Source organism: Anneissia japonica, unplaced genomic scaffold (assembly GCF_011630105.1).
Source record: "Anneissia japonica isolate Jap-2015-1 unplaced genomic scaffold, ASM1163010v1 scaffold287986_len575832_cov185, whole genome shotgun sequence".
In the NCBI taxonomy this organism is placed as follows: Eukaryota; Metazoa; Echinodermata; class Crinoidea; order Comatulida; family Comatulidae; genus Anneissia; species Anneissia japonica.
Genome location: NW_022692348.1, coordinates 463,985 through 477,621, shown reverse-complemented (window position 1 = coordinate 477,621; position 13,637 = coordinate 463,985). Strand labels below are relative to the sequence as shown.

General features: G+C 33.0%; 2 protein-coding genes across 4 annotated transcripts in view; both read right to left on the bottom strand.

The window, feature by feature from the left end:
- The window catches only part of LOC117100286, a 26,076-nt gene extending 24,456 nt beyond the window's left edge, over positions 1–1,620 (bottom strand). The window contains exon 1 of the mRNA XM_033239937.1: positions 1,499–1,620. The gene's annotated coding sequence lies outside the window, so the exon portion shown is untranslated. The remainder of the gene's footprint in view (positions 1–1,498) is intronic.
- A 4,027-nt stretch (positions 1,621–5,647) lies between these two features.
- Positions 5,648–13,636, bottom strand: LOC117100276 (protein lifeguard 4-like). 3 transcript variants are annotated; one of them, XM_033239921.1, is made up of 6 exons: positions 13,502–13,636; positions 10,611–10,750; positions 9,141–9,249; positions 8,375–8,480; positions 7,658–7,809; positions 5,648–6,929 (listed from the first exon to the last, which is right to left on the bottom strand). In XM_033239921.1, exons 2-6 carry the CDS (start codon positions 10,705–10,707, stop codon positions 6,677–6,679), a joined length of 717 nt encoding a protein of 238 aa, XP_033095812.1. In that variant the 5' UTR covers positions 10,708–10,750; positions 13,502–13,636; the 3' UTR covers positions 5,648–6,676. The 3 variants fall into 3 exon arrangements, with proteins under 3 accessions (XP_033095812.1, XP_033095810.1, XP_033095809.1); XM_033239919.1 differs by lacking the exon at positions 13,502–13,636 and adding an exon at positions 13,341–13,495; XM_033239918.1 differs by lacking the exon at positions 13,502–13,636 and adding an exon at positions 13,345–13,495.
- Between the last annotated feature and the right edge of the window lies 1 nt (position 13,637).

Below are 13,637 nucleotides of genomic sequence, written 5' to 3'. Positions count from 1 at the left end.
AAAGTGTATCTCTGGAACACTATGACTATGGTTGATCTTGGTGTCAAAATGCACAAAAATATATAGCAAAAAAAAAAAATATTGAAAGCCCTCATAATCAATTCTTGACCTTGAAAATGTCAAAATGTCAACTTATTTGTGTAGTAAAACACCAAAACAAAGTTATGGTGATAGCAGTCTTGTCCTGGGCACATATGCATTGGCATAATGTAGGCTCTTTATGCTTGTCAGGGATTTGGTCAAAAGTCATTTAGGGTTATTCTTTGTTCTACCTAGAAACATTTCAAAATGCTACTAATGGCAAACGATTGAACCAAATTCTATCAAATTCGGCCATTAAGAACCAGTGACACCTCCTACACCCCAGTTTGGGATCAGGGGTCACATAGGAGTAACTTAAATGTTTATAGATTATAGTTATTATCATTTAAAATATATGTAAATCAATGTTTTTTAAACAACTGATCACTCAATATGCCACACGATATTAGGGCACATAGAAAAAATTATTAGGTATCACTCTTTTTTATAAAAAAAAATTGAAGAGGAAGGGTGGTATTTTTTTTTTTTTTTTTTATCGGAGTAATAGATTATTTCTTTTGTTTTTATCAATGAGAGAGACTGTTTATATTTGGTCTGTAATATTAAATATTGTATAAAAACTGGTTTAATTTTATAGTTTTTTTTTAATAAAAGTGTATTTGAAGTCACAAAATTGCATTTTTATTTTTATGCTGTTGAAATAATTGATGCGGCAAAAAAATTTTTTTTTTTAAATTTCAGCATCAATATTTCCCGAATTTTTGACGCGGACGGGAGTGATAATCTAATAAATTTTTCTATTTGCCCTTAGGCCTAGATTTTTGGAAACAGGAGACAAACAATTAAATTAATATTTATGGCCTTAAAGTTTGCGTAACATTATTAGCTTTTTCAATCATCAGGTTCACATGACTTTCCCATCTTAAGTTAGACAGGAATATGACACCTAGGCCTAGTAATAATATATTGCTAATTAGTAATAATAATAATGGGGAAGGTATTTCTCTTCATTTATGCTTAAAATTATTAATAATATAAGCTAGGCCTAGGCCTAGAGAAGGCTTAGGCCTAGACTTTCATCAACACGAAGAGCAGGTGAGAGGCGGCCTAGGCCTAGACTTTCATCAACAGATGAGCGCGGAAAAGAGTGATGTTCTAATGAGTATTCAGAAACTTATTTCAACTTCCCATAATGGTTTCAGGCAGGCACCACAAACACGGCGGCAAAATAGTGCTACCTGTCTGGGCCTAGGGCCAGGCTAGCATCCCCTACTATCTAGGCCTACCTAGGCCTAGTAGCCTAGGCAAGGCCTACCCTCTGTCTATTTAGACACTAGACTAGGCTATGTAGTTTTGATACTAGTCTATCCAAGAAATACCTCTCATTCTTAATATACTATAACTCTAAGCGATTACTGAATCTTTAATAAATATACTACATTTTTAAAAAACGTACCTAAAATGCCCATAGGCTAGGCCTAGCATAACGGTGACATTCAAACTCCGAGCCTTCTTTTTGTGTTGTGTTACCTCTATGTGTGTTATTCACTAACTGACCTCGTGGAGGCGCTCTTTTGCTAATCATCAACTATTAATAATAAAGTAATCACTCAAACCCGTACCCATCATCATACCATTGATACGATACGATTGAGTAACTCCATTAAAACGGAGGAACACTCTTGCGCAGGAGAGGTTCCACCCAGATAATACAATATAAAAACGATATAAAACAATATAAATCAAAATACAAAGTTGATACTGAGTGTAAAACAACTGTTTACAATAATTCAAGATATAAAAAATAAAGATTTACAATGTTTATCAAAAATCATACAAATTTCTTCATCTTATACATATTATAAATATTGTCTAGGAGTAGATGATGTTTAAATTCTTCAGGTGTGGACCTTTCACAAAAATATCCCCAAAATATTCATTAATATTACATAAATCATTTTTTAGCTTGCTGAAGCATATATTTCTTATGGTGAATAAACTTTTACAATCAATGATTGACTGATTCTATTTTCTTACTTTTGCAGATAAAGCAATGGCCATAATAACTATCTGACCATGACTGTTTTTGCCTTCAAGATCAAAAGTATTGGTTCTTGCTTTGAATTTTGGATTTATAGGCCTACCTTGAAAATTTACTTTATCCAAAAAACAGTAGGCCTATTACACAATAATAGGTGCATTTTTGTACTTTAAATAATCAGTGATTTTTTTTCATTTGCATTTTGAAGCCATTCGTTGTCATTATCGTCTAAGATCTTTTAATATGTGGTTCCAGGTTAAATTTATCATTTAAATCATAGTTATCTAGAATATTGTTTTTACATTGTCGATCCACTTCCATCTTGTATTAGATGTAACCTCCATGAGTGCTTCACACAACAGCCTAAGGCTATCTATCATCCTCCATTGTCTTAAGCCTATTCAAATATTTTATTCTATATGTGTTCTGCATTGTTTCAATGGAATCCCATCCCAAATCACCAAGTAATGCTTCATTGCCAACTTCTGAGTGCTTTTAAAATTGCAAACAAATATTGTAGGATTTCTAATTTATTAATTTATTTTTTATTACCTGGAATCCAAAACTTTATGTGCATGGGCCTATTACCAGGAAAAAAAACATAATAGATCGTCATACAAAACACATTTGGCTGTAGACATAGTGAATATATCCAGGGGCGGATCCAGAACAGGGGGCCACAATAGATTCAAAATAGGTAACATATAGCATATAAAATTGATTTGCATTGAAATTTTTAAAATTTAGTTGCAAAAACGGGGGAGGGGCTTACTGGATCCGCCCCTGATATCGCCACAATATCCTGTACTTCTTGAATTTTTAACACAGACTTTCAAAAACTTAAACATGTTTCTGGGGATAATAGTAACTAATTCTTAGATACATCCATATCTATAAAACAAACGATGTGTATGATGAAAATACCATTTAAGAAATCATCTATCATGATTTTTTTGTTTTTGTTTTTTGTCACAGTAAAAGAAAACAGATTTTTTCACCGTTTTTTATATTTGAAAGTTATATAACCCTGGTTCTTTGCTTTCCGTAGTGGACATTTTGGGACTGTTTTTGGTTTAAGTAGGCCTACCGTAGTTTAAACCAAGATTATTTACTGCTTGTTGTTTCTTGTCGAAAGTACATTAGGCTTTTCCCCTTCAACGAATGCGTTATAAAAGAATGGATTTAATATTATCATATTATTATTATTATTATTATTATTATTATTATTATTATTATTATTATTATTATTATTATTATTATTATTATTATTGTTGTTGTTGTTGCTGCTGTTGTTGCTGTTTCTGTTGATTGGTGTTGTTTTGGTCGTGAAAAAAATTCATGTTACCTTGACAGGTATTGAACGCTGGACCCCGTGGAAGGCAAACATATATTAACCCAAATTATTTTTAGAGCTGATTTCACGGCGGACCAACTTCGAGTTGCAAGACTTGATGTTCCAATGTGAAACTCTAAGATACTGTGACCGCAAAGACCTTTGAAGGTTTTTGCCACTTTTAAATTTTATTCTATAAAATTGTACTACAGTATAATATTAGGGCACTACATTAATTAATTAGGCTATTGCAACCATAAGATTGATTGACTATTTTGACAAAAAAAGAAGACACTTCATATTTCACTTCTTACTTATCAGCTTATTAATGATCTTATCTACTGATTGTGTAAAATCATCACAAAACAAAAGTGTTGGCACCAACATTTGCCGACGGCAGGGAAGGGGTGCCCCAGAAATTGTGAAGGGGTCCCCCAGAAATTGTGAAGGGGTCAGATCAGGGGGGCGAATGCCTCGGATTCTAGTTTGTTTTGAATGCTTAAGGCCCATAATCTTACAGCCTCATATTTTGTTAAATGTCTCCCTACAGAATTGTGCTGAAGTCTCTGTCGGGAGCTGTATCTGATGGGGATCCTGCCTTCACAACACTGGTACCACCAATTAATTTAAATCGTCGCAAAATTAGAGTTTTATGGAACTGACGGTTTTAAGTAACATAACATGATCAGTGGAGTAACGATGGGCCTGGGGCGGGCCCTGTGGCTTTCCGAGACTGGTTCCGCTTTTTTATCCGATCGTCGATTCCATTGGGGTTTTAGATGTGCTCGTTTTTCTAAGGGTGATCGAGGACCCTATGGGTGGTGCACCTTCCGGGCCTCTAGAGGTCGGGGGCTCTTCGGACCGCCCCACGAGAGGGTATAGGCGTTACGCCACTGAACATGATAAATGGAAACGGGTCATTAAAAACAGTCCTAGTATGTTGCATAGGCCAAATTATAAGCAGCTTTTACAGATTTGAATTAAAAAAATAAAGCATACAGTAGTTATCCATTTTGCAGGCCCGTAGGCAGGATTTTCGATGTGGTTGGGGTGCGCTTGCAAGCGAAGCTGGTCTTATAGACTGGGGGCCAGACCAACTTAGATCCAGAAAACCGTAGAGCATTGAAGCTGTATTTAAAAGGATTTATGAAACCCATAATTAGTGAAAATTCTATTAATTCCCATTCATTTGGGTTTATTACGGACATGAAATGTAAAGTTTTAAATTCATTTTTGTTCATATTATGGATTATCAATCTGCAATCACTGGAGCTGATTAATTTCCAACAAATTCGTACCAGTTATAAAAGTCATTGGTTAGAAGAGCTGGCAAATGAAATAGATACATAGCATTTCTCGATTTTAGTGAAATAGTATAAGGTTTTAAAAAGTGGATCTTTTGGAATTTGGGTGGGGTATGCATCAATTTGTCTGTCAAAGCTTGGGGCTCCTTTAAAGTTTAAAAACACTTCACCTACAAGATCTCGGCTCATAATGAACTAGTATATCATAAAGTTTTTACAGTACTAATTAATCTGCTCAGGATGGATCCAGAAATTTTTTGAGGGGGGAGGGGAATAGGTAGTTCATGGGCCCCCGTACCCCCTGTCAAAGTATTTCATTACACACAGGGTAATATATACTCTTGATTAAGGGCTGCACCGCTTAACTAAAATAATTAGGTTTGGTGCGGCGTTCGAGCATATGTTTCTCGAATTGTTTGGCCTTGAACATGATTATAAAGCTTTTGTGATAAACAATAATATAACAATAACAGTTTAGCAGATATATTTTTGGGTTTTAATTCACAATTTCCAAAATTATATGTTAGTATAATTTTTAGAATGTAGCATATAACGCAAAATATAAGTATACTATATATATTGGTTGAATCCATTTATTATCCTCCTATCACTAAATATACAAAACCAGTCCAAAACAAATATGAAATTATAGGGGTCATCCATCCATGTCTTCATTATATTAGACACCCATCCACTGCACACCCCACTCCCAAAAAACATAATGAAAATAAAATTAATGATTATCGTCATTTTGTTATTTTTTTTATTTTTGTAAAAGAGTACATAACTACTAACCGTGGAATCATAAACTTTAAAAAGTTTATTGTTTGTACAGCCATTTAGTGTACAGCAGTACCAGACTGAAGTATTATACCTGTCTCTTATACACATCTAGATGTGTATAAGAGACAGGGTTTACACAAAGAATAAGTCAGAATGCACATTATTTATTTACAGTACTTAATCTAAGTAATATATAAGATTGTTTAAACAATTGATGGACCAATGTGAAGCTCTGTAAACATTATTACATTTTATGTGAAAATAAATGTGATATGCCCATATTTGGGTGTAATATGACATCACCATGTATTTAGGCACACCACACAAATTTGTCATAATAAATTTGATAGTGTGGAGAAAGCAGATAAAGATTTAATTTCAATGAACATTAAGAACAAAATGGAAGATCAGTTGTCAAGGAACATTTTGGCCTTAAATGTCTAAATACCTCTCCCACTTCATACCACTTTTCTAAACAAAATACAATAAGGTAAAACATGTATGTCATTGTCACCATTTTTGTTGTCCTCGTGAATATCACTACCCTCACCACCATCACCACCACCACCATCATCATCATTAGGCAAGACTTTTTTATACCTTGTTTTGTGAAGACCGATAAAAACAGTGTAGTCATGGGATGGTTAAATGCCTTAAATTTATTTTTAGGAAGAAATATACAAATCTTATTTTTGGAGATTTCAAGAAAGCCGTGGGTAATAAAAATTAAGAACTTTTATTTTTTTCTGAAATTTTCAGTTTTTCCGTGGATGTGGGTATGCTAATTGGCCAAAAATAAAATTGCATTTTTATTCAAAATCATAAATATTGGCGGGCGGTGGGTTCACGAAACAAGGAATAAAAAAGGTTTTGCCTTATCATCATAAAATTTTACTATTTTTATTATTATGAAATGAAATAATCCAAAAAGTAAATGTCAAAATTTAGATAAAACAAAACAGTATCTAATTTAAATTACAATAAAAATAATTTTTTTTTTTTTTACTTCTTAATTTTCTTAAAGTGCTTTGAGACGATTTTTAATTTTGTAAGGCGCTATACAAGCCATTTCCATTATATCACATATTTGGAGTGCTAAAGTTCTGTCGAGTTTTCCATTACATTGTATGAATTTGTTCATAATGAACACACAGATAAGGAGGAGGGTGCTTTTTAGCGTTTCTTTGCTTCGTTAAGGATGCGGAGGATGTAAAGGAAGAGGTTGATGATATCCAGGTAGAGGTTAATGGATGCAAGGATGTACTCCTCTGGGGACAATTTATGCATTAGAAGGTGAGTATCATAGATGAGGAAAAGTGAGAAGATAACAGCGCCCCCAATGGCGATCATCAGGTTCATTACCTCACTCTGGAGAAAAAGCTGCATTATGCTTGCAACAATCAACACCAACAAAACTGAAAATAACCTGAAAAGCAAAAAGTCAAACATTTAGATTTTTGCAAGCTACAGATTTCTAAGACAAAAAGTTAAACAGAATCTAATTTATATTGTAATAAAAATAATATAAAATAAAAAATACTCATATGCAGAGCAACATGGATACTTGAGTCAAGCGTAAATTACTGTAAAAATATATTAGGTTCTATTTTTCTACCGCTGTAGTGTGCTCCATGAAAAAGGGCCTTTAAGCAAATGGGATGGGATGGGATAGGATGGCAACAAACAGGCTCCATTGAACATACAGTATCAACAACCATTCAAAGCCATTAAAATATGTGTTATAAATTGGAAATTTGAGTTTAAATAATTCCATATATTTTTCTTTAAAATTTTGACATATTACCTTCAGGAAAGAAAATATCTCACAATGAATGAAAATGCCCAAAAAAAGAAAAATGAAGAAACCTGCAAGAGTAAATGTCTGTCCACACTATAAAATTTGTGACAGATAAAAGTGATATGACCATATTTGGGTGTAATATGACATCATCATGCCCAAGTATGGGCACATCACACTAATTTGTCACATTAAATGTGATAGTGTGGAAAAGGCTCTGTCCACACTCTAAATTATTGTGACAAATAAATGTGATATGCCCATATTTTGGTGTAATATGACATCATCATGCCCAAATATGGGCACATCACAATAATTCATCACATAAAATATGATATAAAACAATGGTTACTTACCCTGCTCCCCAACTGCTGAAGTCTCTCTTACTTTGAAATGTGTACATGGTGAGTGCTACCGTTACAGCTGACGTCAATATGACTGCCTGGATTACCACATCGACATCGTAGAATGTTACAATTGTGCCAACAGAGTACGCATCGACAAATGTCTGATACCAATAAAACAAAAGTAGTTGTTTTATATCATTATTTCTATCATTTTACAATCATGATTAATGTTACTGTATTATCATTTTTGTAAACTGTTATTATTATTATTATTTTCATCAATAATTGCAATATCGTTATCATCACCATCATTATCATCTTATCATTATAAATATTATTATAATAGTACAGTAGTAATCTATACTCTTTATTATCAATGTAATAATTATTATTTATATTATTATTATTATTATTTATATTATTATTATTATTATTATTATCATTAATAATTTATTTTCTCACTATAATAAATTGCTGTAAATTTGCATTGCCCCAGTTTTGATGTTGTTAATTTTCCTGTGTTCTCTTGTATTTATTACTACTTAACAACTCAGCTTTGTAATTCAGATTTAGTTCTGCTATATTACTGTTTTATTTAAAAAATTATATTTAATAAAGATACTGTACTGATATACACAATTATAATATAAAAAAGTTATTTAAAAAGTTTATTGTTTGTACAGCCATTTAGTGTACAGCAGTACCAGACTGAAGTATTATACTTACAAAAGCAAAGAGTAGGTACATGTTTGTGGGTGATTCGTGTCGTTTAACCATCAATGCTATAATGAGCACTAACGATAAAATCCCAGCCAACATCAAAAAACCAGAACTGTAATAGAAAATATATACAGCAATTAATGGTCTTTCTTCACACAGCCCTGCGTATGATGTAACTACTCCTTTAAATAACCTATTATTTGTTTACAGATGGAAAAAGGTAGATATTAAAAAGGGAGGATTAAGGATAAATTTTGTACAAAGGGTATTTCCATTGCTTGACTTTCTTATGAAAGGGCGCTGTGAGCCTCTTCTTTTTCCGGAGAGAACACATTATTTGATAGGGCCTATGTTGTTAAACTGATTTTGTTAATTCACAAAAAGCATATTTGACGAAAAAACTCGGGAACGGTTAATGAGATACAGGTTTTTGAATATTTAAAAATTGGGGGGGGGGGGAGAAAAGAGGCATAGCCAATAATTTTCGAACTTTTTAAATATTAAAAAATCTGTAACTCATTAACTGTTCCCGGTTTTTTTTTGTCAAATATGCTTTTTGTGTTGTAAAAAAATCAGATGTACAAACATATCAAAAAATTTTTTTCCTCTGGAGCCTGACTTTAAACGGATACCGGTCCTGGTGCTTTATAAATTTTCAATATAATTATTACCATTATTGTACAGAAAAGGAGTGTAATCAATTAACGAAGATTGGAAAAGCATAAAAGAATACATAAAACATCATTTGTTTATAAAATGTTGAAAACTTTACCTTTGTTGGACATAACTCTTAATGGTTGTGGAAGACATGAACAAGGCAGCTGTGACAGCTGTGACAAGCAGCTGAATGGAGAGTATGCCATAAACTTTACGTAGAAAACCTATGAGAAGCAATGTGTTGACAGAAAAAGTTTATGAAAATACAGGTTAGGTCAAGTTATTATAAAAACCACTCTCCCTCTAATTAAAGACCACCTCGAATTACAGTAACACTTTGACCGTCAACAACGGAGATCTCCGTCTTTTAAATCCCAACTGTAGACCGCCAAAGACGGGGATCTACATTTTTTTCATTTTCTTTTTTTTACATGATAGAGGGGGTATGTCTGGATTTATAGAAAATCTCTAAAGGGACCAGATATGTTTCGGTATTTCAATGTGACCTATTCTCAGTGACCTCATAATGTATGGTGATACTGAAACGCGATTATCTCAGCTTCAATGTGTGAATATGCGTAAAACCCTAAAAGTGAGTCACTTTCATTTTACTGTTACGGGGCTATAAATTGTGATTAAAATAAAGAATTTAGTACCAGTGTAAAGGTGAGATATTTGTCGTTCTTTTAGCGTATAATACATGTCAATTTGATCACATACGCACCCTTAGCAAGCTTAGGAAAAATGGTCAAATGCGCTATTAAAGGCAGGCAGTGGCCAGTATTATTTTTTCAAACACAGGTGGCCGTGAAAGTGTTAAAGACTACCTTCCTGTGGTAACAAATTAATGATATGTCTTCAATCTTTAGTATTCTAATTAGAAACAAAATCTGCTAAAGACCATAGAAACCCAGTCCCAAAAAGTTGTCTTTAATTGTAGAAAGACCTGTAGTTGTTACGATGTCAAATGCTACAATATATTTTTGTGATTTTAATCAACAATATCAAATGCATTGTCCACAATATAAAGTGTTTTGGACAAAAAAATCAGTTATTTGTCTATAGGGTATGATGAAGTCCTATCAAACATTTTTGTAAAAACAATGATTAACATTTGTTCAGTATTTCTATTTCATTACACTTGTAATGGGAAATTCAAACTAAAATTATTGCATCATTTGAAGTAAAATATTTTATTTACTAAAGAAATAATTTCTTCTTGAAAAAATATATCCTGTTCACTGGACCTCTAATTAAAGACCACAATTCTGTGGCCCTAAATTGACAAATATATTTTATGTATTTAATATTTTAATTAGAGACCAAACTCTGCTAAAGACCATGGAAACCCCGGTCCCAATAGTGGCTTTAATTGGAGGGAGATCTTTACTTGATAATTTAATATAATAATGATTTAATAGTATACTTTTACAATAAGTTGTTGGGTACTGACCATACAATACAACTACAAGGTAAACATCAAAACATACTTTTTTAGGAAACATTTGAATTATATAATTATTGTTATATAATTTGAGCTAAAAAAATTGTAAGTTATTATTAATGAATAGTTTTGTTTACTCACCCATCCGGACTTGTATGTGAGAGGTTGCAACGTTATTTCCATACATGAAATCATCTGTGATGGAATCTTTCCCACTCTCTATTTGAATGACTTCCATGGTGAGATTGGTAACACGTCAAAGAAAGTATAAATCAACAATTCTACCCAAAAGATAAAAAAAAAATTATTGATATAAATATTGGCTTATCATATCCAATATATACTGTACTATAACCAAATCTGTCTACCAAATTGAAATCTAATTTTTGAAATACCTTTTAATTTGCATGAACTGTACCAATGCACTTGTCAACTGTAGTCCTAGCTCTTATACACATCTAGATGTGTATAAGAGACAGGCCATTTAGTGTACAGCAGTATGGGCCATAGTGGGGCACTGGCCAGGACTGAGGCGGGGAAATACACAAAGTTGTGGCTTTCAAAGACCATGGGGCCATATTTGGCTCTAGAAATCAGGCCCACCGTTATACATGCGAGCGATAATCAGGGCTGTCGGAACCGCACCGGTTGGCCGGACCACTTTTTCTCAATTATTATATAATATTTTAAAATAAATGTATATGGATACCTTTAAATAATTATATGAATTTATTATATCACATTGTTTTTTTATGTTATATATTTTTTTGCGCTTGTTTTTGTATTGCCTATGTACTGTACATTTCAATTTTTGACAATATTTACTTTTTGTAATTTAGATGATTTTAAAAATATATAAAGGTATAAATAAAAAATAAGAATTAAATATTTATAAAAATTTGGGGGTTGGGCAAATTAAAATTGTACCAGCAGTATGTTACTCGTAACTCTATGGTATTATAAATTTGTAGACCTATTTTAAAATAAAATGATAGCATATTGCATCATGTGTATTTGTAACACTCATATATTTTGCATATTGTTTATATTTCACTATACCCTGCACGTTGTGTAATTATAGTAGACAGTTATTCATTGTATAGTATAATAATGTATTCAAATAATGCACAGCGTATTGTACACCTGTGTATTCATAAAACAAGGTTTAATTTAATTAGGCCTCATTTTATACGTTATGTATTTCACAACACCCGTCAACTCGTATAAATATATTAAGCCTATAGTCATTGTTCTGAGTATGTGTTCCATACGTGTTTGATCCAATGACCGGGGTAGTAAAGTGAAGCGCTTAGAGGCTTTATACATGAAGCTTTATATAAAACCTACATATTATTATTATTATTCAGACTTTATTTATATAATGAGTTTGTGTTTCCTGCACTTTATCTATTAATGGAGGTATAAAAAACTCAATTCATCTAGTTAAGGCAGTGATAAGCGATTAAATTTTGAACAAATTATCATTTCGCAATATATACCTACATTGTTTTAAAATAGGCTTATGAATTGTGAATTGGTCATTATTTTGAGTCATGCTACTACCTTCTGTGTCCAGATATAACATTTTTAAGCTGGGTGCTTTTCTGGGGCCACTCTTTAGCATTATAGTTATACAAGAAAAATAGGATACCCTGAAAGTCAAACTCTTTTAAAAAAAATTCTCCCTGTGTGAGGGTCTCATGAAAATTACACATAGACCCCACTCCACTCCTTATTTATGATAGCAGCCTAAATGTTTATTTGTTAGACAAATATTAAATAGAATGTACGGTATTATGTAATATAATTCAGTGTTATTTCATTGATGTCTTCTTGCGTGTTTGAAATCCTGTCTCAAAATGACACAGCTGTAGCAGAAAATCCCAAACAAGGTTGAGATATGGGCCAATTTAAATGATGATCATTCAATAGCAGCCTAATTTTGTTCCCTCGAACATTACGTTCCCTTGTAATGTTATTTTATTCCTTCAATAACATTTCGTACCTAAAAATATTATTTCATGGAATGAAATACTGTAGTATTTGTATAATGATACTCCCACCATCGTCGGCGCAAATTGTATTATCATATATTTCGAGGCAACAAAATGTCATTTTAAGGGAATAAAGTATAATTTGAATTTGGATCAACTACATCACATAAGAACTACAGTATGAGGACAAACTTATACTGGTTTGGTCTTTATTTCCTTTTGTTTCTGCTCATCATAATAATTATTCTGTTCATAGATAGATTCAATCATCACATGCTTCAGCGCATAGATTGAGATATTTTTCTTATTATTCGCCTAATAAATTTTAGTGTTTCTAAAGTCAACATCTTACGTATTTGAGTTTCTTTACTGTTACGTTATATTATATTCTACATATGTTTCGAAACACACGTGGACACGCCTTCTTCATATATATATATATATATTTATATAATATATATCTATCCATCTCTCTGGTGTAATATAGTCATTCGACTGCCGAAATTGACGAAAACGTTTGGAAATTTTCGATTCTGCTTGCCAAGAACTCGCGGAGCAACAATGCGGCGCTCCATACATTTTGTCATTTGACGGGCGCGGCCGAAATTGACCTATGCAAGCCAAAATGGTTTTGGAAATTTTCGATTTTGTCAGCAGACCGGGCCCAATATTCAGTTTTCCCTAAAGACGATCGGGCCCGTTTTCGAGACGATCGGGCCCACTTTTGAAATGGGCCCGATCGTCCAAAAACGGGCCCGATCGTCTCGTGTGCCCGATCGTCTGTCACCCGTTGTAACTTCTACTAGTACTACTACACAGTCCTAGGCCTAGGCTAAAGTAAATAGGCCCAATCTAGCTTTCTAGCTGTTGTTGTTACTTACTCTGCTCCCTGTTCTGCAGTGTAGATCCCGTAGTAGTAGTTAGTAGTACCAGGGAGTTGTCCCAGTAGTTACCGTAATTATTTAATATTGAAAACAGCCTATAAATAAGAGAGAAAGCAAATCTTACGCTTTTGACGGATGGGATTTTCCAACTTACCTATATAGCTATATAAAACATCAGAAGCCTCTACAGTATTTCAACCACAATCGGTCAAGCGTGAAATGATTCAAATTGAGGGTGCGCTTGCTTGTCGCTCGAGATCGATTACGCCGAAAGATCTTGCACTTCATTA